At 47.5% G+C, this 27541-nt stretch overlaps 1 protein-coding gene and 1 long non-coding RNA gene across 19 annotated transcripts in view; one reads left to right on the forward strand and one right to left on the reverse strand.

Moving 5' to 3' along the window:
• Positions 1–26866, forward strand: LOC135301581 (uncharacterized). 13 transcript variants are annotated; one of them, XR_010363332.1, is made up of 5 exons: positions 1–132; positions 2656–8170; positions 8583–8732; positions 18691–22218; positions 25806–26866. It is a non-coding gene; the product is annotated as an uncharacterized LOC135301581 (long non-coding RNA). The 13 variants fall into 13 exon arrangements; XR_010363335.1 differs by having other exon boundaries at positions 18691–21054; positions 25806–26865; XR_010363337.1 differs by lacking the exons at positions 18691–22218; positions 25806–26866 and adding an exon at positions 17496–17674 and having other exon boundaries at positions 2656–7703; positions 7999–8170.
• Positions 15031–27541, reverse strand: part of BEND7 (BEN domain containing 7) — a 48111-nt gene continuing 35600 nt past the window's right edge. For 5 of the 6 annotated variants that reach the window (XR_010363328.1, XM_064421795.1, XM_064421793.1 and 2 more), the window contains 2 exons: positions 21677–21727; positions 15031–16922 (listed from right to left, as the gene is read on the reverse strand). Coding sequence is in view for 5 of the 6 variants with exons in the window: in XM_064421795.1 (XP_064277865.1) it covers positions 16864–16922; positions 21677–21727 (110 nt within the window). In the remaining variant the exon portion in view is untranslated. The remainder of the gene's footprint in view (positions 16923–21676; positions 21728–27541) is intronic. The other variant, XM_064421790.1, reaches the window with a different exon arrangement.

The following is a 27541-nucleotide window of genomic DNA, read 5'->3' on the forward strand; positions in this document are numbered from 1 at the left end:
GCGGCCGGGGAAGAGGACGAGCAGGAAGAAGCTGCGCGCGGAGCGGCGGTGCCAGCGGCGCCTTCCCGGGGGGCGGCGGGGACGGAGCCCGCGGGTGTCCGGCCGCGGTGTCCCCCGTGTCCCCACGTGCAGGTACGGTGTCACCGGGGCGGGGTTCACCCCTCGCCGGCGGGGACGGCCGGTGGGATGTTGGGAGCAGCCACCCCCCCACGCCGACACTCCGTACCGGGGAGGGAGAGAAGCACGGGGGTGGGGGGGCAGGAATGGGGGGGGGAGAAAAGGAGGGAAACGGGGGAAAAAAAAATGTCGGCGGGCGAAAAATTTAACCCGTCCGCTGCCGGCGGCCGGATTTTTTTAAAGCGGCCGCATCGCGGTGAGGCGCTGCCCCCCCATCCCCGCTCCTTCCTCCGCCCTTCCCCCGGGGCCGGGCCGAGGGAGGGCGGCGGGGCCCGGGCCAGGCGGGCACCCCGCGCCCCGGCCGCGCCGCGCCGCCCCCCGCGCCCGGCCCGGCGGGAACGGCGGAGGCGAATTCCCCTTTAAATCTCCCCGCCTTGCACCCCCCCTCCTCCTCCTCCTCCCTCCTCAGGTCTCCCTCTCACCGGCTCTCGCCGCCTCCTCGCCCTCCGCCTCCTCCCGCGAACGGGACTCCCAGCGCGGTCCCACAATGCACCGGGCGCGACGGGCTCGCTCAGCGCCGCCTGAATAGAAAATGCCGCCGCCGGGCACGGGGGGGTTAAACCCCCCCCCCCTTTCCTCCCTTTCCCTGCTTTTCCCTCCCTTTCCCTCCCGCCTTCCCGCCCCCTCCCGCTCCCCCTCACGCCGCATCCCACGCGCGTTCCCGCGCGGGGGCGCGCGCCGCTGCAGCGCGACATGTCGCGACAGCGCCTCCCCCCCCCCCGCCCCTCAGCTGGGCTCGTGTGGGCAGCCCGGGCGTGTGTGAGGAGGGGTCTGGTCCCTTCGTGCAATCCCCGAATGTCGAGGCTGGGAGAGACCTTTAAGATGGAGCGGTCCGAGCCAGCGCTGCCGCTGTAACCCCTTAGGTGCTAAAGCTCGTCAGCCAGCGCCCGGCCCGGGCAACTCCCGAACTTCGGGGACCGTGACTCCGCCACCTGCCTGGGCAACAGAACGGGGAAAAATACTTCTTTAGTATCTCATCTGGATCTCCCCTGTCTCTGTTTAAGGCCATTTCCCCTAATTGATTAGAAATTCTAATCAATTTCTAATCCCAGAATTGATTAGAAATCGTTTGGGAAAGACCTCTGAGATCGAGTCCGGCCTGTGACCAAACCCCGCCTTGTCAACCAGCCCGTGGCACTGGGTGCTGCTTCCAGGCTGTCCTTAAACACCTCCAGGAGTGGTGACTCCACCGCCTCCTTGGGAACCTGCCCTCACGGCTAATCGTCCTTGCTATGGAGAAATTCTTCCTCACACACACAGGCTGATGTTTCCCCTGAGAAGCACGAGTCTGCCTGTCAAATTCCTTGCTCGGACACCTTCAATATGAAAACTTTGAGCTCGGGTACAATTTGAGAAATTTAACCAGAGCTGAGGAGAAATTTAACCAGAGCTGAGGAGAAATTTAACCAGAGCTGAGGAGACCTGGTACCTGCAGAGCCGGGCCCTCCACCGATGCTGAATTTGCCCAGAAACTGGACAAAACATCATATTTGATCCATGTCACACCAAAATGTTGGACAAGAAGGAAAGTGAGGGGGTCAAATGGACCTTACAATGGGCAAAATTTGATCAGCATCAAATTTTTCTGAGTGCAGAGCCAAGACTGTGGCCCCAGGGAGACAGAGCTGTCATTTCCTCAGATGCCATCTCCAAGGGGTTTGTTTGATCAGTGTGTAGCCCGTGGAAGGCTGCAGGTACCACAGCAGGAGCACTGCAATGTGGCTGGTTGTGTCAGCTGGTGACTTTTTTTACCCAGAATGTGTTTTTGAGCATGCTTCAGGAAAAATGTTATCCTGTTTTGCAGCAGGTGGTGATGGGTTCAGCACAACTCCAGGAAGCTGTGCTGTGTTTTAGTAGCCAACAGCCAGGATTGTCACAGACTGCTTGCTCAAGTCAACCCTTTTCCATCACTGATTTGCAAAGCATCCCATTTTTTCTTATGCATTTAATATACAGATCACTGGAATACAACATGTCTTTAACATGTCTGATTTCCAGTGTCTTCTCAGTTCGTTTTTCTCCCTGAAAGTGGTTTTTGTGCTTCCAAAGACTCTTTTCCCAAATGATTAAAGTCAGGATTCAGATGAGTCTCTTGCTTTATGTGCAAGACAAGTTTTCTCTAGAAAGGAGGGAATTTCTGTGTTAGGGATAGCACAGGGCCCAGATTACATTTCCAAATAGATAAAACAGGCACTTTGCTTCATGTCATTTGCAGTTAAGCACCTAATTAAGTAATTGCCTGTTAATTCAAAGATTGCTTTTCCTGCAACTGGCTTTGAAAAAGTCTTGTCTAAAAACAAGCAGAAAGAGAAAAAAAATAAACTGTTGCTTTCCCTGCCTGATTTTAATTACTCTTTTTATCTCCCAGAGATGTAGTGCCCCAGGACTGTGGTGCAGGGGACCAGAGGTGCATGGGAGCTCCCGGCACTGAGCACATTTAGGAAGTCACTAATATTTGTATAATTAATTGATTTTCAGGCTCCTCTGTGTTGCTCTCTGAAAGCATTTCAAGCTCGACACACAGAAGCTGTTTCTCAGTGAGCAGCTGTGGGGCATTTGGCTGATGGTTTTGACAGCAGAGATGAATTGAGGACGTGGCATCTGCAGTCCTGACCTGGAATTTGAACCCTTCAGTGCCTCTCCCTCCTCCCAGATGGAGAGGAGGCGGAAGATCTCGGAATCTTCTGATTGCCATCGATCTGATTTTGCTGAGCACTGGCCTCGTATCACGTCTGTGTGTTCCTTGAGAGATGATTTCAATCTGAAAAAAAACCCTGTAAGTATCTTGAGAGCTGGAAATCAGATGCTCTGATCTAACATTTCTCCAGCATTTAGCCATTACCTCTACCACGAGCACCTCATTTAAAAAAAAAACAAACCAAACATGAAGCATAAGGAAAACTGTGAGATAACATTGCTGATTTTGAGCCCTGACTTACATGATTTCCTTTCTGATATTTTTGGAGGGAAGAGGGAATTGGATCATATTTTTGTCTTTCCCCCCCCCCCCCCACATCTGTAAGGACTAGACATTTTTTTAACAGAGGGGAAAATAAAATAAATTGAGATCTCCAGGTGGTAACATGGCTGAAAGAAAACATGAATACTTGGAAATTCATGCTCATTAGTACTGGCACAGATGTGACTCTGTAGAGCTGAAGCTAACCCGAACCAGGATATAGAGATAAGAACTGCACATAATTGAAGCCCTGATTAATTAAAAGCAGTTTCTTGGCACAGACAATGATGGAGCACCCTTGAGTGGATCTGCACATGTCCCTGTGGACGTGTGCCCCAGGCCCTGCTGCCTGTGCTGGGGTGAGGCTTTGTGGGGGTGGGCAAGGGGTAGAAAAGTGGCTTTGTCAAGGAAGCCAAGCCAAGAGGAGCAGTGAGCCCCCTCTCCACTGCAGCCTCAGGTGCTTCTCCAGGGGCCCCACGCTTGGAGCAGCTGCTGGAGGAAGTGTGGCATCAGGATGGGAATCCTGTGCACACAGGGGAATGTCCTTTTCATGCAGAGTCATAAACAAACCCCTGAAAGAGTAGGGGATGGATCCAGCAGCCCTGGGGAGGCCCCACACTGCTGGAACCAACAGCTTCATGGAACATTTTCCTGGAGTCCAATAGTGGTTTTCTAGACTTAAAAACTGATCACATTTCCTTTCCTCCCTCCCTCCCAAAGGCTTTTTTGTCATCTGTGTCCAAAACCTCCAGCAGAAACTCCATGATTGGAGCAATTTGGTCCAATGCCATGAGAAGGGACTGCTCCGCACACTTTAGGAAGAGCAAAAAGGAGAAAGAAAAGAAGGTAGAGCCCTCTGTGCTGTGCCTGATCACTGATCAAAGCCAGCTGCCTCCTGTGCTGGCTTGAGGACGTGACAGATGTCTGTAGCCTTTACAGGTGCAGGGCCTGCATTTCATCAGTCTTTTTTCCACGGATGACCTGGGGTGTGGATTATTAGCAGCTCAGATTTCTTTGGCCAAGGTGCTTTGTTGTGTACACATCCGGGTTAAATCTAAGCAATATTTCTGATCCATGTAGGCTTCTGACTCAGTCCTGCATCTTTGGTGTTTACAAAATGATCAGAGTTTGAACTCTCCCTGTTGTTTCTTAAATGTCAGCAGAATTTTTTTTTTTTTTAATAAAACAATGCAGCCTTCCCCTGCAGTGTTTGTGACCAAGAAACTGTGGCATCACAAGAGCATGAGGAAATACTGGCTGATTAAAACCAGGGTAAGAAATGACAGCGAAAGTGTTTGTCTTCTTTCTTTTTTTTTTCCCCTCATTTCAGAATTCACAATGAAGTGGCTGGTAAAATGGGACCAGCTGGTTCAGCCCCACTTGGGCTGAATACGATGTTTAATGTGCTGAAACTACTTCCACTGGCAAACTTTAGTGTGATAATTTAATTTCTCATGTAAAGCACATCTCACAGCATGGCTTTTTCCCTACCTCCTTCTGTTTTGACAAAGTAAAGTAAGTTTGGGCTATTGTTGGTTTTCTTTGCCTTGTTTTTTGTCTTTTTCCTGCCTCTCATTAATATACAAGTGGTATTAAATAGTAATGATGCCAGTATTGACCTCTGCTGTGCCTTGCTGTTGGCTCATTTTTGCTTCAAGGAGCAGATGTTCTCTGTCTTTGTTTTCTGTTGCCAAATGGGGACTTTGCCCCTTTAACCTTTGATAAGGTGCTTTAATAATCTCTGATGTGAGATTTTATCAAAAGCCAAGTAAATCATACCTGCCTGGCAGCTTCTTTTAAACATTCCCATCGTGGTTTACAGCAGCTCAAGAAAGTGCAGTTTCCTCTGTGTTTTTGCAGGCTGTATTTATCCCCTGCACCCAGCTGAGCATCCTCCATGGAGGGAGCACCCACGGCAGGGATCCTGGGGTTCTGCTCCTGGATGATGCTCCAGCACCAGACCCTTGCCAGCCTCCAGCAGTCAAACAGGGTGATGTTGTCTGTCAGGGATCTGTGGGTCTGACTAGACTCGCCTGGACCCCCTTTTCCATCAGTTGCTGAGGTGGAATGGGGAGGTGGTGTCTACACAGCTGCTGCTGGGGTCTTGGTGCTTGTTCCCTTGCTGTGTGCCCAGAGAGGAGCTCCTGGCTGCTTTGGCACCAGCATTTAAACACCACTGTGCTATAAAGCTGCTCCAACCCTTCCTATGAAGAGGCACCCTCACAACATCTGTCTCTTCCTCATCCCTTTTGCAGCATTTCATACTTTGTTCCTGCACTTGGCCACCCCAAAAGCCACAAGGGAAAGTCCACTTCCCAGTTTCTATTTGTTTTTTTTTTTGCCCAGAACCCTACATGACTTGTACAAGCAGCCACCATCCCTGGGGTGGGTAGGCTGAGTTGTACCTCAGGTGGAAGCATGCCTGGCTCTGGGAAGCCTTGTGGGCAGTTTGGGAAGGTGGCATTTTGTGTCTGAGAATGCCTGTGTGCTCTCCCATGGCCTCTTGCAGCATTCTGCTTCTGCTGAACCCCTCTTGGATTTACACACATCTCTGCAAAACTGCATTGGATTTGTTATTCCCGCCCTGCCTTTGCTCTCTTGGCCTGTCACATCCTCACGGTGTCACATGAGGGGGAAACATTTCATCAAGCCCCTTTGTTCTGCTGGTCTGGGGCAGCAGGCACAGCACAGCTGCTCTTTGTTACTGGCCACCACACAGAAAATAAAACAATCACAGGGGCCTTGGTGAGGCAGCAGCCTCTGCCACCCTCTCCTCAGTGCCACTGCCCAGCCTGTGTGGGAACCACCTCCTTCCCCCTCCAGACCTGGAAGTTCACCTGTGCTGACAACACCTGCACTGGGGACAAGCCTCGTGCTTTATGTTCCTTGTGTCCTTCTCCCTTTGCAGGGCTTCGTGTCCCTCAGCCACATCCCACCACACTGAGCCTGGGCATTCCCAAATATTTCCCACTTCCTTTGGCAGGGGTGTGCCCTGGGCAGAGCTGCTCCTGCAGTGTGGATGGCAGGGACACAACCCCATCCCCACCACCATGGCCTTTGGTCCCAAGCACAGCCAGCTTTTCTGTGCTGGGGTTTTCCCAAGGCTGGAGCCTGTAAATAATCCAGGAGTGTCTCCTCCTGCCCAGCTCTGCACTCTGCTCCCTCTCTTTGTTTCAGAGTGAGCTGTGTGGTTCTGCCAGCCAGAGCTGCAGCCACCTGATACAGGCTCCCTTGGGATGAGCCTCCAACACTGACTTCCCAAATTAGTCTGGAGCGATGGGTGCAGCCGAGCTGAGCCAGCAATCCTATTCCAGCTGCTGGCACGTGCCAAAACATCTGCCTGCCTGTGCTGTGCTTGTTGATGGAGCTGTGAGCAGCTCCCAGCATGTCATTTGAGAATATAAATTGAGTTCCTCTGAGCTGGAACCACCTGCTTCAGATAATTTCTCTGGCAAGGAGTCTTCTTTTTCATCATCCAGGATTTTCCTGCTTTCCTCTGCTGCCAGCTCTGTGCAGTAGCTGCGGGGGTTGGTACTGATGGGTGGGGATTTAGGTGAATCCAGAGGGGAAATGTCCTGCTGCCAAAGCACAGCAGAGGGCAAATGTGCTGTTTAAACCACAGAATTTTAGAATCCCTGACTGGTTTGAGTTGAAAGGGACCTTTAAAGTTCATCTAGTCCAAACCCCTGCCATGGACAGGGACAGCTTTTGGTATATTGAGTTTCTCAAGGCCAACCTGGCCTTGAACACTTCCAGGGATGGGGCACCCTCAGCTTTTTGAGATGCCAGGCACTTGATCCCACTAAGGCTGGTGGGATGCACAAGCAGGGAAACAAACAGCTCCCTGGGAAAACAGGTGGCTTTTGCAAGGAGCAAAATGACCTGAGCAAACCTGGAAACCAGGGGTGTGGGAGTGAAGGATACTGCTGCTCCCAGCTTCCCTTTTCTATCCCTAGGGTGACATGCAGCCAGCCCTCCAGGTCTGTCCCTGTCCCTTCTCCTGCCCCAGCAGTATCCATTAGCTGAGTATGTAATTAGGATCCCCTAAACACAGCTAAATTGTTGTCCATTGAAACAAAGCTGAATCCCACCCAGAATTATGCCAACCAGGCACTTAAAACTTGAGCAAATGGGGAAAAGTGGTTTATATGGGAAACAGGTGTAACATCAGCAAAGTGCTCTCAGAGCTGCAGGTGAGCTGCCCTGCAAGGGACCAGGTGTGCCCAACACCACCTCTCATCTCCTCGGGGATAACCGCTCTGCAATGGTGTGTTTTCCCCGTTGGAAAAGCAAAAATAAACCAAACCCAAGCCCCTGAGCAGGGCTGGGTGGTTTGATCTCCTTGAGGGGTTGGATGTGAGTGTGTTGCCATAACAGTCTCACAGCAGAGGAGGCTCTGAAACATCTCTCCTGCTCCCAGTCCAAGCTAGCAGGAGGAATGAGGATTGCTGAGCCCAGAGGCAGTGGCTCCCCCAAGAAAAAACTCCTGGAAAGCCCCTGATTTACATACACCAAGACATGCAAAGGCTGTTTCAATGGAGTAATGGATGCCTGGAGCTGCCAGGAGGTGAGACCCCTCTGGTGGGACTGGCTGGGATGTGGGGGTGGATGGAGGAGGCTGTCAGGGTTCCTCATATCCCTGTACCCCCAAATGCAGCCCTGCACTCAGCAGATGCACCTGGTAGTAGTGGGAAGTGCTGTAATGTGGTGTTCCACATTCTCCTAAAGGGCTTTCCCCCAGCATTTAAAAGTAAAACCCACAAAATCCCACAGGGAGGGAAACGATCACACATTAATTCTTCCCATTTCTCCATTTCTTTCCCATTCCCTGCATCCCACTGCTCCTCCTCCCCTCCCTGCAGCCAGATTTGAGTGTGTTTTCCCAGGATTTGTGCCCAGCATTGGCATTAAGTAAACTCTCCCCAGCAGCATCTGCCTTTGCAGGACCTCACCCTTGGACAGCGGGATGAAGCTGTGGAAAGGGACAAATGCTTGGAGCGACCTGGGGGTCCCTGGGGAGAGACATCCCTCCAGGTGAGGCATTTCCCTGTGCAAAGCCGGCTGATGGCAGCGCCTGGGGGAGGCAAAGAGCAGCAGACAGCCCCGTGCCGGCTGCTTTGATTTCCACAAAGACAATTAACACCCGCCCGATGCAGCTCCATTCCAGAGAGCAAAGCAGCAGGAAATAGCTGCTCTTCCCAAAGGCAAAGCATTGCCCCAAGCCCCGTCTGCTGCCAGCTTGAGTGATCCCTGTGGAGCCCTAGGAGTCACAGCAGAGCCAAGGCTGAGCTCTGTTTTTAACTCGGTTTTTGATTTAATCCAAGCTGCAGAGCTGCATCTCGCTATGACCAATATCCTTAGCATTATCCATATAGCTAGAGTGTAACTGATGGGTCAGGGAATAGATGTGTGCTCCAAAAAATGGAGTTTTTCCACTTTATTTTAGGGCATAAGCTGCTGTGAATGTGGGAGCATGAGGAGTGGAGGAAGGATGGATGGATTGCAGCAGAGGAACAGGGAGCTGGGGCTGGTCTGCTGCTGCCACTGAAGCTGCCACCAAACATCAGCTCCATGTGCACCTCCTGACACTCAGCAGGTAACAGTGGGGCCAAAGAAGTGAACCCTTCCCATTCCTGCCGCTTTGGACAAAATCCATAGGCACTGGAATGTCTCTTGTTCACAGAATCAGAGAATGGTTTGGGTTGGAAGGCGCCTTTAGAAGTCATCTGGTTCCAAACCCTCTGCCATGAACAGGGACATCTTCAACTAAATCAGGTTGTTCAGAGCCCCACAAAGCTGACTGTGAATGTTTCCAGGCATGGGGCATGTACCACTTCTCTGGGCAACCTCTTGCAGTGTTTCATCACTTTCATTATAGAAAATATTTCCCTTCTATCAAGTCTGCCATCCCCAAGGTGATTTCTGTGGTGCACAACACAGGTGGTCATGGTGGTCCTGCACTGCTGGTGGTGCCATCTTGCATCGCACCCTCAGCATCCCACCTGGGTGGGACCATTGGCATGACAGAGACAGGCAGGGTTTGATCCAAGGGAATTCCCACTCCCAGGAGGTGCCTGCAGTGCTCATGAGAGTCCAGATATCTCATTGAGTGAGTCACCTGCTCCTAGAAGCAAATACTGTGTGCAGTTTTGGGCACCACAATATGAGAGAGATATTAAACTGTTAGAGAGTGTGCAAAGCAAGGCCACGAGGATGGTGAAGGGTCTGGAGGGGGAAGCTGTATGTGTAGGTGCTGAGGTAATTTGGTTTGTTCAGCCTGCAGAAAGTTGAGACCGAGGGGAGGCCTCGTTGTGCTCTTCAACATCCTCACGAGGGGCCGTGGAAGGGCGGGCATTGAACTCTTCTCTGTGGTGACAGTGACAGCACTGGAGGGAATGGCCTGAAGTTGTGTAAGGGGAGGTGAGGGTGGATAATACAAAAAGGTTCTTCACCCAGGGGGTGGTTGGGCACTGGAAGAGGCTCCCAGGGCAGTGGTCAGAGCACCAAGCCTGACAAAGTTCAAGAAGTGTTTGGACAATGCTCTCAGACACAGGGTGTGACTATTGGGGTGTCCTGTGCAGGGCCAGGAGCTGGGCTTGATAATCCCTGTGGGTCCCTTCCAACTGAGCATATTCTGTGATAGTATTTTAAAGGTGATCTTGAACAGGGGACAATATTCCAGTGAGTTATTGACTGAGGAGGCACAGTTTGGGGTAAAAAATTGCTTATAAGTTCAGCCATTTAGGATATCAGCATTAGTTTTGCTTCTAAAACTTCCCAAGTGTGAGCAAGAATCACCTCACCCACCCACACTCACTAAATATTTAGTCATTTTTAACAAGTTAAACAAAGCCCTTTGATTGGATTTATGCTAATGGCTCCTCCGTAGGCATTTCTGATTCATTTACATTTCATTTTAAAATTGCCTGTGTACACTGCTGATTCTCACCAACACCATTAGCAGATAAAAGGAACAAGTAACGGGTCACAGACGCCACAAGATGGCAATAGTTGAAGAGCAATTTGTTTCTGGAGGAAGAGATCTGGGGTTCTGGCTGGGAGGGCAGCGCTGCTGTGCATTAACCTCGCAGAGGGGTCTGTGGCCCACCAGAGCAGAGTGGTTCGTGTGGGGGGTGGGTGGGTTCACCTCCCCCCCTCGCAGGAGGATGGAGAACACGGGAGAGCTGCTCAAGGTCGGCCCAGCCGCGTTCTGCCTCACGGTTTCAAGGACCAAAACTTGCAGCATGAAGCAGAGAGGGTTTGCACGCCCCGGCACGGAGCCTCTGAGCCCTGGCTCTGCATGCCAAGGCTGGGTTTTGCTGGGTCAGAGCCTCTCAGGGGTGTTGCTGTGCCAGCATCCTGTGTGAATCTGCAGCAGCTGATTTGCCAGGTCAGGAGAAGAGGTCTCAGCCCCACAGCAGGCCTAGATCCAGCACAGAGGTGTTTCAGTGGGTGGGAGTGTCTCTGACTCTGTGACGGGGTAAAGTCTGCGTGAGACAGGCTGCCACCTGATTTCTCTTCAAATGGTGTTGGATCCTGTACGACCTACAAGCCACAGCAATGGGGTTCAGGCTTCTGTAAGGCTTTTGATGTGGTCATTCCCCATCACTTTGGCCTTGAGATGGAGAGGTATGAGTTTGATGGAGGGGCTGTTAGGTGGATAAGGAGCTGGCTGGATGGTCATGTCCAAAGAGCTCAGTCACATTTCATGCCCACATGGAAACCAGTAAGGAGTGGTGTTCCTTAAGGGCTTGTACCAAAACTAATATTGTCATCAGCAACACAGGCACTGGTTTCTAGAGCACCCTCAGCAGGTTTGCAGGTGACACCAGGCTGAGTGGTGCTGCTGATGTGCTGGAGGGAGGGGATGTCATCCAGAGGGACTTGCACAGGCTTGAGGAGTGGGTCTGTGTGAACCTCATGAGGTTCAACAAGGCCAAGTGCAAGGTCTGGCATCTGGGTCAGGGCAATCCCCAGGGACACCATCCCACTGGCATTGGTGCTGGGGGCCTGCATGAGGCAGGAATCTCCACTGCTCCAAGGCCTTCCCAAAGGGACTTTAAATGAGGGGTGGGAGATGATGCACCATGCTCTATGAAAGGCAGCAGAGGAGCCATGTGGGAGCCCATTTGTAATGAATGTCAAATGTAAAATCTGTGTTAATGCACTGGTGTTTGGCACTCTGTGCTGCCCAGGAGATGAAGCTGGGAATGTGATGCCCTGATGAGCAGAGGATCTAGGAAGCAGAGGTCTCAGAGCAGTGCTCCATCTCTGGGATGCAGCACATCCATGCCATTCCTTGAGGGCTGGCAGCAGCACCTGGGTGTGCAGGGTGGCCATGGGCTGCTCAGGAGCCTCTGTCTGTGTTTTAGCCCCCAGGGGATGGAGTGAAGGCAGCAGGATCTCCAAGCAGGATGGGACTATGTGGTGTCAGATCACATGTGGTACCCTGGACCAGAGGGACAGAAAGGACAAATCCACAGCGAGTCATCGACTGTCACTGATGCTGTTCTGTTGTCCAGCCAGACCGTGGTGATTGGGCAAATTTTATGCAGGCAAAGGTTACTTCTAACCCTGAGGCAAACCCCATTCCCTGCAGGGTGTCCAGCCCAGTCTTGGCTCTCCTTACAGCATCAGAGCAGTACATGAAGAGATGCAGAAAGTGGATACCCCACTGGTGCTGCCAGCATCAGGCCAGGGAGGTGGAGGTCTGTCAGTTTTGAGGATGGAGCCATCAGGAAAGTCAGGAAAACAAAGGGTGGATGATGTCACCATTATCACCAGCCAAAAAGTGAGGCAGGGCCTACCACAGCTGTCAGGAGGCAGGGATGTGGCAGTGGGGAGAGCTGGGCACTGAGGGCCTGTGCAGGAACTCAGGAAAAGGGAAATCAGGAGGGAGCAGAGGTCCAGCTAAGAGCAGAGCAGTTTACACACATCCCCTGTGCCGTGATGAATGGAGACATGAGATACAGTTGGTGAATCCTGAAATCTCTCAGGATTAAATGATTACATTAATCTTTTCTTTCTCTAAGCCGTGGTAATGGCAGTAGCCACATGCTGGTTCCAGTTCAGATCCATCCCTGCTAACTTCCTGGGGACTCCTTGGGGAGCTGGCACAGGGTCACGCTGTCCTGACACACAAATGCCCCCTCATCCTTCTCTAGCTGACTCCCCTTTCACCTGGTGATTCCAGGGCAGTGCTGGGCATGGCACAAAAGTAGAGCAGGGGTCCTGTGGTGTGGCAGCATTGCTGCCAGCGTGGTTTTTTAAAGTCTCCTGGACTGATTTCCTTTGCTGGAGTGCACACTCAGTCTGTATGCTTTGCTGAACCATCCTGGGGCAGGAAAGATCCTCCAGGCCACCTGAGGGTCAGTGGATGACAGAACTATGTGGGCTGTGGCTTTTCCATCCACCCCAACCTGTCCAGGAAATGACATTTCTCCTGGGTGTGCTGGAGATGGACACGGCCAGGGGACATCTCTGCCCATGGTTATGGTTGCCACTCCAAGGTGGCCCTGTGGCCAGGCTGCAGCAGGAGCCGTGGGCCACCATGGTACTCTGACCTGTCTCTTGCTGGACACAGGTGGATGAAGCTCTTCACCCCATGCTTGTTGGTAGCTTCAGGGCAACGGTGGTGTTGTGAACACTTGAACGTGAAGTTACTGCCCTTGTTATCAGCTGGGTGTAACAACATATGCATGGAGGGGCTAGAAAAAGCTGATGGAATTATTTAGGTTTATTTTTTAAACCCAGAATTGATGTTTACACACTGAAGCTAAATTATTTATACACATAATGTTACAGGTTTCACATCAGTGGCTTTTATTAGCAGTCAGTGGATGAGAAATCATACCTGACCTACTTGTACAAACTCCTCTCGTGCCTCTCTATGATGACAGCGTGGCAGGAAGGAGTGAAGGTGCTGAAGGTGCTTACCCCAGCCCAGCTGTGGGGATGCTCAAGCAGTGGGAGAGCCAGTGGGGGGAGAAGAGAGATCTCAGCACCTCCTACAAGGCATTTTGCTGCTTTAGGTTTGGGGGAGAACATGCACAAGGGGGTTATTTTTGAAAAGTCTTGCAAAATGCTGGCAACATCTGTTTCTCCAGGAGGATGTGGCCCCATGGGGTTTTTCCTAGGACTATGCCCCCCTCCCTTCCCCAGTGAAGGAGAAATGTGCTTCCCAGTGAGGCCTCAGCAGAGGGCAGGCTTTTTGGGGAGAAGGTTTCTCTGGAGGAGGGGTGGCTGCATCAGGACCACCCATCCCTAAACCACTCTGATATGACAGAGTGTGTTTCCCCCAAAAGACTCAGCCAGCCGTTTCTAAACCAACATGTCACAGGCACTTGAGATGACTTTCTTCTTCTCTCGCAATTAATGCATTTTTTATAAAGCCCAGGCTTCAGTTTCCTTTCATGTTACCAGGAGGATATCCTTTTTCCTCTTCAGCTTCAGAAGGATTTTTTTTCACCCAAAGTATTAATCTCCAGTGTCCTGTACACAGGACAGAGGGATGCACTGGGCCAGCAAGGTGGCAGGAGCGTGGCTGGAGCTCAGGTGTGGGTGCTGGCAGTCACTTGCTCCATCCCAAAGCTGTTCCAGCAGCACACAGGAACATTTCTTGCTCATAATTATACCTTAAACTCAATTTAAGGTGCTCCACTTAAGTGTTGCAAAGAACAGTGTATTAACTTGGTCCCTGTTTTTTAAAACACAAGCCAAACAAAGCCACGCTTTAACATCCTGGGCTGTATCAGCAGGACCAAGACAGTGATTGTCCCCCCTGAACTTGGCACTGGTAACATCTTGAATCCTGGGGACACTTTTGAGTTCCCCACCACAACAAAGACATTGAGGTGCTGGAGCATGTCCAGAGAAGGGAGAACAGAGCTGAGGGGCTCAGCCCCGAGAAAAGGAAACTTAGAGTGGCGTTTCAGTACTTAAAGGGGGCTTGTAGGAAAGACAGAGAGGGACTGTAGGGGCAGGACAAGGGGCAGCAGTTTTAAACTAAAAGAGGGTTAGATTTACATTAGCTATTAAGAAAAACAATTTTACAATGAGAATGGTTTACAGTGAGGCTCTGTGACAGACTGCCCCAAGAAGCTGTGGATGCTCCATCCCTGGAGTGTTCAAGACCAGTTTGGAGGGGCTTTGGCCAACCTCATCTTGTACAAGATGCTCCTGCCCATGGCAGGGGCTGGAGCTTTCAAGGTCCCTTCTACCCTAAACCACTCTGTGATCTGTGCCCGAGATGCTCTTTCAGCACCCCCCAGAGGGGAGGGCCTGCACTGGCTCCTGTCACACCACAGGGATGCAGGATGAGCACCAGGCTTCAGCCGATCTGAGCAGCCTCTGAAATGTGAAGGAAGCTCTCTTGGGACTTTTTACCAGCAGTGTCTCCATAGTGCTCCCTGTATAAAGCCAAAAAGGTGTGGTGAGCTGCTGCTTCACTTCACTGGCTCCTTGGAATTGACAGAAGATTACCAGGAACATGTTTTTGCAGGAAGTATTTTCTAAGGCTAAACATTTGATGAGGGTGTGATAATGAATTACCAAGCATATATCTTTGCAGCTACTCCAACCTGTGAGTATTGGTTTGTCCTTCCTGTGTGTTGTTTCCATAGAAGCAGAGCTTAACCTTTTAAGAGCAGATTATAAAGGCACCTAATTCAATTAAAATTAGACTTCAAGCATATCAGTTTGTAATACTCAAGAGTTATTACACAATTGGATATAGATGTTGTTGTGATTGGCAAGGCCAGTGTGGTTTCTGGCTGAGCCAGCTGGAAAAATAGCATCCTGGTGGGAACTTTCAGGATTTTCCTATGTGTAGTCCACTGGTGGCAAAGTAATTCCTCTAAAATATGGGAATCCAGCATAGAACACAGGAACACACATGCAATTAAAGTTATTTATTGTAGGTTTTCTTTTCTGAACTGACAAAGAGGATTTCCCAGAGATCGGTAACACGACACAATGTTATACACCATTTCACAACTAGTCCCTTGTCGCTTTATTAAGAACATAGTAATTTAAAAATATCTAAATATTTACATATTAATAAAACATATATACAGAAGATTGAGACATTTTTACCTAAATATGGAATGATTTTTTTTCTTCTCTCTAATAAACCCTATAAAAAGATTTCTGAAGAAAGTCTGAACAGTAGTCACAGTAAGTAAACACAAATGCAATCTTCCAAATTTACAAAACGCTGATTTCATTGCTGAAGGGTTACAACACAACGGACTGGTGCCCCCTGCCCAATGCAGGCAACTCCAAGCCATGAAGGAAGGAAAGACTCAAAATTTAAGGTTTGCAGTGCACATTCAATCTATTCCACAGTTTCAGAGAGAACATGGTCATTCCTAAAAGTCCATGGAAGGCGGGCGGGGAACAGCTGGGAGCCTGGTTTCTCAGGTGCCAACAGAACAAACTGTTCATGTTGGCTTCAGTGTTACTTGTGGGTATTCTGTGACACCTGAGAAACAGGCATTAGGATTGTTAAAAAAAGAGGTTGAGCGTTTTGAAAACCATCCCACTCTGTAATAGCACTTCTGTTGAGACACTCAAAGGCCAAGTAGTTTCCAAAAAATAAAAAAGTACCTAAGATAAGATACACATGGGAATGGAAACACAATGGCAAAGGCTCTAGCAAGCTCTCCCTCAATTGCAGGACACATGCTCAAACTGCCTGGTGATCAATAGGTGTTGCAGGTAAGACCTTCCAGATTTCTTTGTGACATTTTTAAAGTGAATTTAGTGCTGATGAAAGGTGCAGAAATGAAGGTTTGCAGGGAGGGCTGCACACAGTTTTACCTTAGCCCTGACCTGATCATTTCAGTGTCTAAGAAGGTAGTGCAATTTCTTGATCAATTCACTTGTCTTAACTGCTGAGATATCAATATAGTACCAGTTGAAAGGTGACTGGTATTGTTGTCAAGGACAGTGGCTGAAAAATCACAGTGAGGAGACCCTCTTTTTAGAAAACAGAAAATTAATACATTTGAGGTGATTGAGCAAGCTGGGGGCAACAGTGAGGGGGAAATGACCACCTCCAGCAATCTGCACTACAAAGATGTTCAGGAGCCATCCCACTAGGACTACGTAGGAGAAATTGTTTGAGGAATAGCTTCTCCTTGCTATAACTAGGAACTGGGCACTGCTGGGAGAAATCCTGCTTTATTCCCTCCTAAACCCAGAAAGGACTTTTTAATCAGAGCTGTGTGTGACTGGTCATTGGTACCACAGCAGCCAGGAAAGGAAAAGTGGGTCTGCAGAAGCAAAGAGCTTCACCAAGTCAGATGCTCATTGAGCCCCCAGGGTTCATGGTGGAGAAAGATGCCACCCTGGTCCCTGGGGGCAATAAGAGTCACAACTTCTTGTGGTTTAAGATGAGACACTGCTGGCAAGCATACAAACATGTGGACAAGTACAATCATGGAGGAGAAACACAGGCAAGAGAATGACCTCAGAGTGGGTACCCCGCTAGTTCAGTAATGCATGGGATGTGGAGGGAAATCATCTTAATTAAGATGAAGAACAATGAAGCAATCTGGTGGTTTCATTACTTGAGGTTACATGGAAAAAACATAGACTTGTAAGAAAAACTGTATGGATGCCCACGTCTTGTAGTACACTGAAGTTCTCGTGCTGAGCTTGCAGGAACATTACTCAAAGGAGAGGATGTTTCTATCGGCTAAGAACACTGATGCAGGATGTGAAATTCAAACTGAAAAATCTGGGTTTGCATCTATCAGATGGTCTGTGGTGTCGAAAAGGTTACCTGAAGGGAGAAAGAGTTTGAAGGAATCAGTTAAAAAAATATAAGAATTTAAGATATCAGTAATTTGAAACAAAAAAAAAATAGTATTTTAGAATTATGGAAATAATGTATTCGAGTTTTAATTTCAATTAGTGATGAGGCTGAACTGCTGGTGTGCACACAGGCAGTGCTGCTGAATTCCATTTAGAGTAGAGCTCAATTGGCTAAAGAAAAGCAAATTAAATAGATTTTTCTGAATACAAAATTTGCCAGCCAAGTTTTTCACACAACATACAGTGCAGCCCACTTCAGATGTAAAGCGCTCCATTAGTCTTCAGCACAAACTGCACTGCTCGCTCACCCCTTTGAAGTTTAGGTTCTGAAGAAGTGAAAAAAGCACCCCATGAATTTTAAACCTTGAGTACATACTTTGGGATCTTATTTGGTAAAAACCCCCACCACTCCACAGCAGTCTAAATGCATATAGGAGAAAATATATAAATATATATATACACACACACCTATAAAAGGTGCACTGTGTGATTGTATCCCATCTTTTTAAAAGCCCTTTAAGAATGTGCTTTTTCTAAACAGAACAATGAAAAGATGGACAGAAGAATTACAACGAGGGTGCTAAGAACACAGGGCAAAGAGAAGACAGACATCAATCAGCCTGAGAGGCAAATACATCCCAATGAAAAGGGAAGACTCATACAATCATGCATTGAAAGGATAAAGATTTATATTACAATAAAGGATTTATATTTAAGGTTTTGGAAAAGGTTTTTTCTTTTTTTTCTTCTTTTTTTTTCCCCCAAGTTTCATTTTCTTGATATTGTATTTCAAGAGAAAAGGAGACAACCTATATAGAATTGGATTGTTGCTGTTTTCTTATCATCCGTTTCTTTACCAAGAGATTGCTCTCATCTTTTCACAAAGCTGTATCACCCCTAGACCTGAGGATTGGGATGTCAGTGTTTCAGCTTCCGTTAGGGATATCAAAATCCTTTCTCATCTCGAAATTAACCCCAGTGTGGAGAAACTACACAAACTCCCAGCATGGCTGTGGTCCCAAGCAGGGGTAAGGAGTGCTACCTCATGGTCCTAAACCTGCCTACATCTTTCCAATCCAATTTACAAGGTGAGGATTCAAGAAAAGGGTGTTGCAGCTGGCTTACATTTGTTCTCACATGCAGAATTTACGGGTTGTGCCTTCCTTTTGTTTTTCTTTGAAACCACAAAATCCCAATGCTTTGTGTAAATTGTACACTGAAATAAGATGAGCCTTTTCACAATACCAGCTTACACAGAAAGGCTCTAAAAGGTGCCACATCCTCATCCTGATAAAGATCTATCTCACACCCTCCAGGTATCCTGTATCACCAAGAAACTAATCAGCCTTTCCACTGAGCCCACGATAATTACCCCCAGAGCTGTCTGATCTGTCTCAGCTCAGGTCTGGACACAGCCTGCAGCTTTGGTTAGGTGCAAAAGCTGGAACTCTCTGAGACCTGAGCTTTGATAACATTTGTTAGGGACAATTCTTCAAGTATTTTCTTGAGATTTATCTGTCAATGAACCAAAGTTCCCAGCAAGTTTAACTGCCACAGTTCTTCCAATTTACTTTAAACACCCTTCAATCAACAGCCTCTAAAGCCAAGGCCCTCTTACTATAGAGGGTGATTTTAACACAGGAGCATCATTTCTGCTCAGGAGTGCTAAAATATAATTGGGGAAAATGTCTTCCTTAGCTTTATAAGGATGTACTAGCTTCATTATTTTTTACCAGGCTTTTGAGCTCCAAAAGAGGTTTCTGAAAACAAAGCACCCTCTGCTCTCCTCAAATCCCAGGACTTTGCAAGTTTGTGGGCACACAGGGAGCTGGTTCAGACCTGGCTGTGGGCACTGGCACCAACTAACTGCACTTGGAGCCTGGTCCTGCTGGCACCAAAAGAGAGACACCTCCAGACACAACGGCAGCTGACCTGGCCTTCCCTCTGGAAGCAGCTCTCTTCCCACCAATGATGGAGACAGTTGAGAGCAACCACACCTCTGACTGAGGTGTCCCAGATGAAGTGTCAGCCAGAGGCTATAATCCAAAATCATACAGACTGAGACATTTCAGCACTGACAGTCCACATGCACCCAGATCTCGTTCACAATGTCAGTAGTGTCACAGGCAGGACTGACAGAGCTGCAAAGGCAGATTCAAGGCATCTGAGTTTTCCCTTGTTTTTTGGCACCAATGCTTATCACTGATTCTAATAATTCTCCCTGGGTGCTTTTGCTTCACAGTTTGCTCAGTTATGGAAGATCAAGAGAGGAACTGTTCGTGGATAGCTCCCATACCCCCACATCTTTTCTCCTCATCCAGTCTCCTGCAAGATCCCCTCAACCAACCCAATTCACTCTGGTTTTATTACACCAAAGCACCAGGTTAACCACCAATCACAGAGTTACAGGATCATTTAGGCTGGAAAAGATACTTAAGATCCTGCACTGCTGAGTCCACCAACAACACATATCCTCAAGTGCCACATCTACACATCTTTTCAATACCTCCCAGGACCGTGACTCTACCACTTCCTTGGACAGCCTGTTCTGGTGCTTGACAACACTTTTGGGGAAGAAATTTTCCCAAATACCTAAGGCCATGATTTATCTGATATTAGCTGTCATCTGCAGCCAAGGCCCATCGCATGAGGCTCTGTACAAACACAGTCAGAGAGACTTTTCCCCAAAGATTTTTCAAGCTAAACAGAGAAGACAGCTGAATAAATTGCACACAGACTCTCTTTAAAGAACCTGTCAAGCACCCTTTTGTAAAACCAGCTGTACTAAAATAGGGAAAGACCACTGTAAAAATCATATTCCACCTCTTTTGCTACATTCCTTGATACAAAGCAGCTATGTTTTGGCTCTGTCTCATAATTACTGTCATTATAATGTCTGTGTATCACTTTAAATAATCTGCTTCCAACAACAGTATGAGATTACACAGATCTGTCCTATAAAGAGGCACTGGCACACATATAATAATGGGTGTGAGTCAAATTCTTGGCTCACAGCCTATGAGCATCACCTCCCCCCCAGTGCAAACTGCAGCATGGTTTATTTAGGCATCCTTCCACAGGTAGTGTGGAGCAGTACACACCACACACAACCATTTCAGCTCCAAAGCTGCATGCATGGATGCTCAAAGGTGTACAGGCAAGCAGACCACAAGGGTGATCTGCAGTGGAGTGGAAAGGGAGTCGCCTCCTCTACCACAACCATCTCACCGTGTTCATCTCCATCCCTGATGTACAACCCAAGCAGTGACTACAGAAACTGCTCCAAGAAACGTACAGCAAGCTGTTAATTCTGCTCCTTGATGTGATTACCGGAGCAATGAAGAGATAACACCACATCGCATTAACAACCTTTATTAGGGTCTTCTCACAGCGGAATTGCTTCCCTCCCTGATAAAAGAAACCAACAGGATGTTGCTTGGAAGGGACCTTTCAATGCAGAGCTTCCTGCATCTTTCATCACAGCCGTCCCCTGACACGTTATTCAGCGGCTGGCCAGGAAAGCAGGACGGCGGCTCGTGCTCCCAGCCCCCCCTGGGTCCATGCCAGAACCAGACTATAGCTGCTTGTGCTCCCAACTGGAGGCTGCTCCTATTCCTTAGTAACTGCACGTGCTCTGCCAGCGCTCCACGGCTGGCAGCTGCTGCTCCAGCACACAGCAGCGGGGTGTGAAAGCTCCTTCTCCAGCCCTTATGCAAGAGAGATTAGGGAGTCCTGGCATAGGACACAGATGCTGTGATGGTCACCAGTAGTCTCCCGTCCTCCCCACAGCTGTCAGGTAACGTGTGGTGTGCTCAGAAACCCAGTAGCAGCCCTGTCCTGCTCTTCCAGCAATGGCATTGCTGAATCCCAACCACCCTTTGTTAAATGAAGTAACACAAAACCGCACTATAATCAATGATGTTATTCATCTGCCCAAGATCCTCTCTCCTTTGGGGACAAGAAGCAGCATCTCAGTGACAGTACAGACTCTGAAATGCAGGGAAATGACCATCTCCCCAGACTCTGGCCCCACTGGATTTTCAGAGGATGGCAGCTCAGCTCCTATCATCATGGCACCTACTGGTGGACCAACTCTTAAGGTGAGGGTGCTTCAAATTTCAGTCTTAGTCTGGTGAGACTGGTGATTTCAGCACCAAATTCAACAGTGTGGAAAAATGTTATTTCCCAGTCTACACAGCTGCACGGCCAAGCTGCTGCATAGCAATTGTCAGGCTTTTAAGGCAGGGTGGCTGCACTTCAAGAATAAGTAAACTAACACTTAACTAGTATGTAAATATGTCTGCAACCCTTCTGTGAGTCCAAGATATTAAGGCTAATACCTCCAACAACTCAACAGATGTGACACTACAAGTGATTGTGTCTGTCCCTACCAATAACTCTGTAAAGAGATAAAAAATACTCCCAGAAATATCAGGGATGAGCACGAGTCCATATCTGGCATAAGAAGTGTAACTTACAGGCCTTATTAGCTTAGCTGCTCCCATGGACCTTGAGGTTTTATGAATATGAAATTGAGGGGAAAACTGTAAGATTCTGATGCATTTGTTTTTTAACACAGACCATTCAAAACTTTAGATAGCACAGTCCTGTGTGCAATTACCCAGATGTACATGGCAAGTCAGGATTATTGAAGAATGCTTCTGTGCCATAAATAAACAAAAATACACATGGAAGACTGATAAAAATTTTAATGCATTTTACCTGTTTGTAGTAGAGAAATGTCCGGCTTCTCATCACAGTCAGTTGCCTCTGCTGATTACAAATATAAACAAGAAATCTCATTACTTTTACTGAATATGGGAATGGGATTAAAAAGCTACAGACTGTGAAGTGATTTTGCATTTTCTATCCACTTTCCTCAGCTGCAAATTCGCAAGTGCTCTGTTAAAAACTCACTGCTTGGAGGAAAAGGTCATATAATAAAAATGCAAACTTGGAAGAGGGAGTTGGGTATTAAGAAGCAATTGTGCCAGTAATGGGATGGAGTAACACTTGTTCTTTTTAAGGTTTCAGGATGTCTGTATGATAACAGGAGTTGTGATCACTTGATAAAGTCCCAAGAAAAGTCCCCAGCGGTCCTTAGAGGAAGAGCTTTGCAGGCTGGAACTCCCCCCACCGACAGTCATCCCATGCCTGCAGGGAAAGGAACACTCCCATTTCTGCACACAAACTTCCCATGACCACAGGCAAGCTCATTTTGCAGGGGACAGATTTACTAGGGCAGAGTGTCTTCAAAAATGCAGGTGGGTGCCCAGTGTAATTAAAAAAGCACGTGACCACACTGGCAATTAATGTGTATATACACACATGCTTTCAACCCACAGCTTATGCAAGAGCATTTGACTTAATTTGGCCCACGGTGAAGGGAGGCTAAAAGCCTAATTTGTTCATTTTGTGTTTGCCAGAGGCCAAGGGAATGCACAGACATAGCTTGCCTCACTCAGCAGATGTGCAGGGACTTGTTAGGCTGTAGTACCTGGGACATGCATGTGAACCCTGAGTAAATCAAAGGTGTGTAACAGGAAATCCGTGCCTAACCTAAACAAGCCCTATTCAAAATCCTATTACCTTTGTCTTTTGGCACTGCAGCATGATATTTAAGGCCTTTGAAGCACAATGAGATCTTTGAGGGCACTTCAGCAAATGAGGTGTGGTCATACAGGACAAGCCCATTATCACTGAATCACAGAATAGTTTGGGTTGGAAGGGATCTTAAAGGTCACCCAGTCCAACCCTCCTGAAATTAGCTGGGAGAGAGCTTCAACTAGATCAGGCTGCTCAGAGCCCTGACCTTGAATAATTCCAGGGATGGGACATCCAGCATCTCTCTGAGCAGCCTGTGCCAGTGTTTCAGCACCCTCATTGTAAAAAATTCTTCCTTACATCTAATCTAAATCAACCATGTTGTAGTTTAAAATGTCCTATGAACTACCTTGTACAAGGTCTGTGTGGTGGATGTGTATCTGCTCACATCCATTCACTGCACAATATCCACAGGGATCAAAACCAAGGCTGCAGATAAATTAAGCAACTCAGCTCACCTCCCACTCGAGACTAAGCTAACTGTCCTGATCATCTTTATCATGGCTCTGCATACGAGGATGTTCAGTTGTTGCCTTCATGATGATAATGTCTAATCCAGCTCCTAAACTACATGAGTTTTCTAATGTAATCCATCAACCCTTGTCTCCATCCCTGGTCCAAGAGACTGCTGTCTCTCCCACATGCCTGGATGTCAGGTTGGTTTTTAGCTATATACTCTCAGTTCTGCAAAATTAATTGAACCAAAGAAAACATAAACAAACCCTAGTATCAGGCAGCTTTCTCCCACAAAAGGTTTAAATGCAAAGCCCTGATAAATTCATGGCACAGACCTACAAGTGAGTCGGTGCCTGGAATTGAGACCTTTCTCTGCTTTCTGTGAGAATGTGGCACCCTGAGCAGGAACAAATTCAGTGCCTGGTACAGCTCACTGTGAAAACCTTGAATTCTGGAAGGGACAGGGGGCTCACTAAGTGGGAAGGGATCACCTAGGCTGGTTTGAATGTGGACCAGACTAACAGTGGTGGAAGGACTGGATGTGCAAGGGAGGAGACAGCATGGTGCAATGAGAAGCCAAAAGTCAGCCAATACACGGATTAAAAATTCATGTCAGTCTGAGGTCAACTTCCAGCAATGCTGTGAAGAACTACCTGCACCAGGTGAGTCTGTGGCACAGAAACTCAGCATACAAGGGACAAAGCTGCCCCTTGGGTAGAAGGGAGCCAAGCTATGAAAATGGGGGAAGCCAGATCTGAGTGCTGGCAGTGGACTGGAGAGCCTCCCCTCTGTGAATATCAGGGGTGGTGCCAATGGGCTGCCCACTGTAGTGACAGCTTTTCTAGAAATCTCTGCAGCAATTTGTGAAGTAGCTCCAGAGATGTGGTCACCTTTCTGCCTAACTGCTCTTCCTACACCAGAGGAAAGCAATAATACAGAAAGAAACAAATGGAAACAAGGAACTTCCAGAAGGTAAGGACTGTAGAGTCCTGTCCTGTCTCCAACTCTACAGAACCTCTACAGAAGTTACCTGGCCATTTTAATCTGGCCAAAGACTGATAAATGAGGTTCAGTTCTCCACCAATTGTTCCAGTCTCATTCCTCATGCCAGCACAAATGTTTATACAGTCACCAAGATCAGATCCAGTTAAAAACTGACAACATGGCCACAGGAATGCCTGTGCCAGCACTAGAAAGGGAGTGGGAGCACAGCAGATGCCCAAAGAGCTACTCACTCTTCCCAGCAGCTGCCAGGATTTGTTTTATGAAACTGGATGTGTAACTGCACCTCCAGGTGAAGTACAACACAGGGGAATGGCAAACACCTCGACCTCCTAACATGGATATAAACCACCAGTCTCTTACATGTCATTCCAAGAAGAAAGGAAGGTTTGCCTTTGACAACCACACCCACAGGCTGCCAGCCAAACCTCACTGTCTTGGGCCAGCTTTCAAGACAAGGCAAGCAGGAAGAGAGCCTACTGTGGGAACTCAGAGCCTCTTCTCTGTCCTTTGCTTAGACAGAGTGCACAGCTCTTGCAGAATAATGCTGGTAGTAATTTCCTTAGATTCCCCCCAAATTGTGCAGCTTCTGAGGTACATGTCTGTCTGTTATGTGTACACTTGCTGCTTTCCTGGAAAGAAGCACACACATGCTCAGGGCTGGGAAGCTGAATACAGCAGTTACTATTTTTATTTTATTTTATCTAAAATACTGGCCACAAACACACTGTACACACGCTGGACTTCATCCTACATCTTTCCTGGCCCTGTGTGTATTGCTAAGAAAAAATCAACCCAATCTCTTGCAGCACATAGATGTTGTGTCAAAAGCAGAAACCAGGGAATCAGAAGGCTGAAGAAAAACAGAAAGAAGAAAAAAAATTCCTGCAAAACAATGGAAGCTACAGTTTGAACAAGGACATAGGAGAAAAAGCATAGTACCAGAAAAAAAATAATAAATAAGCATATTTCCAGGAAAAAAAAAATTCTTCTTCCCCACTATTTTACACTGCAACAAAGTAATTGTTGTTAATTTTAAACAACAATTCAAGGATGAAGCACCATGGCACACAATTTATTTAAATGAATCTTGCCTCAACATTTTCAGCATGTTTTTCAAAATTGCTGTGTTTTCCTTTAAGGAGTCAGGCAATCCCAATGTTCCAGGTTATGCACAAAGTAATCACTTGGCATGAACAGCTCCTAGCCCATGTACTGTGGCAGGGTTAGAACAGAATCACAGCATATCCTGAGCTGGAAGGGACCCACAAGGGTCATCCAACCCCTGGCCCTGCACAGGACAGCCCCAGGAGTCCCACACTGTGGTAATTTACATATTAGTGTTATTACATATTACCCCCAGAGCATCAGCTTTCCCATGGACAGCCGCTATGGAATAATGGCTCAGGGGCTCTTCAAAACATAAAAAGGGAGGAAGAACTTACTGTGGGAGATGTGCGAACCCTGACCTGCTGCTTATTAATGGATGGAGAGTTTAGTAATCAAAAGGCTCGAATGCAGTGCCTGCACAGAGGTGACAGGAACAGCCAGTCAGCTCCCTCTGATTTTACCCCTTTTAAGATCTCTGTGATAATGGCTGACTGTCTCCCTCTGTGCTGCCACTGGCAAGGCCACCAGACACCTGCTCATGTTCTCTTTTGCAGGGTGAAGGGACCACGCTGGGGCAAGCCCAGCACCGTAAATTATGAGGCAATTTGCATTGTAATTCATGCTGCTTTAAGAGAGGAAACCCATGCACACGCACTTCCTTTGATTTCTTTCCTTCCAGGACAACTTTGCACCCCATCCCATCCACCAACACGGTTCAGCTCCTCTTCTGGGAGAAGACAGACCTGGCACCATGAAGCTGTGCTCCACTCTGCTCTGTTTTGGCATGACATGGGACCAGTAGTCAAGGCTGAAGAATATTATCATACTCTTTAATTTTAATTATAACATCTGTTTGTAACATTAACCTCGCAGTCTCTTCTCCCCTTTGTGACAGCTAACTTGTGAAATTTTGAAAAGACTGAACAGGGCCAATAAAAATTTAATGCCAGCGGCAGCTTTATTCTCAGATCTAACAAATAAAAAAGCCCTACCCAAGTCTCAGATCTCAGGCAATAATCTAAAAGAACTAAGAAAAAGCTGAAGCAAAATAAATAAATTAAAAAAACAGAATATTCCTAGCTATGAAAAATATTGTCATTGATTCAGAACGTAAATGAATTTTTATTTGGCTTAGGATAACAACCTTTCAAAATCTACACGGGGGAACTATTTTCTAGAAAGCAGAATTTTTAAGTGTTTTTTTTTGATTAGCTTTTGAAATAAGGAGCTTTTTCAGTCCCTAATTCTAGGAGATGAGCCAAATATGGTAAATAAGGTTGAAGCTGAGCAGCATCTATGATCTAGTGATCATAATTTCATTTAATTTGGAAACACTCATGGGAGTGCACCCTATAGAAGGGGCTACAAAAAGCAGATCCACCCCAGTCGTTTGATAGAATTCTCTGAAATTATTACTGTAATTGAAAGATAGAGCAGGATTTATGTTTTCAGACTGAAATAATGTTTCACAGGATAAAGTGGAGAGGGCTGCTCATGAATGCAGTGTCTTACTGTCTGGTTTGAAATGAAAAACTCATCAGAGGACATACTGAATGGCTTGGGGGAAGGCAAGCAGGATGAAAAGCCTGTCCCTCCTCTCTTAAATACTTCTGCTGTTAAAATTTAGTCCAAAACAGTGCTGACTAAAATGTTGTCTTGTGACCTCTGAAATAAATGGATCATCTTAAGCTTTCTCCATATAAAGCCTGTGCATTACAACAAACCAGGAACTGATGTAGATAAACAATGAGATCAAGCACCAGGGAGACACACTGGGTCAGAAAGTCCTGGGTGAAGTTACATAACTGGTGGCTCAGATTTGTTCTTTGGGCACCTGAGCCTATCCCCACAAGATCAGCTGGCATGTTCCAGTGAGCAAGTGGAGACAAAACTCAAACCTGGGAGTATGGACATAGGACACTTGATCAGCTTCTGCTCCTCTGGCCACAGGCAGATGGGAAGAGCTCAAGAGCTCAGCCAAAAGAGTGTTGAATCCCACATCTCAGTGGCTGCAAGTCCCATAGTATTAAAATACTTAAAAGCCAAGGTTTACAGCATGAAGTCCTGGAAGAATGTATCCCTCCATGTTTGCCCTCCCCTCCTGGTTTGGTTTCTGCAAGTTACACACATTTTTGGTATGGTTGCACAATAAATAGAGAAATTGTGCATAATTCCAACATCACTAGATCTGTATCAGGATAAAGCTGCTGAGGGCTGAGAGACTATCCTACCAAACACCACAACATCCTTCCCTTGGTCCTACAGACCTCCCCAGGCATCAGCTAACAGCCAATGCTGGACACAAAATACGGAGCAGATGGATCTGTTGCCTGGTCAGCTCTAGATTCCTCACATCAGAAGCTCACAATTGTACCATAAAAGTACCAGCAATCTTATTTCAACAACACGAGGATG

The sequence above is a fragment of the Passer domesticus genome, chromosome 5 (assembly GCF_036417665.1).
Source record: "Passer domesticus isolate bPasDom1 chromosome 5, bPasDom1.hap1, whole genome shotgun sequence".
Taxonomy (NCBI): Eukaryota; Metazoa; Chordata; class Aves; order Passeriformes; family Passeridae; genus Passer; species Passer domesticus.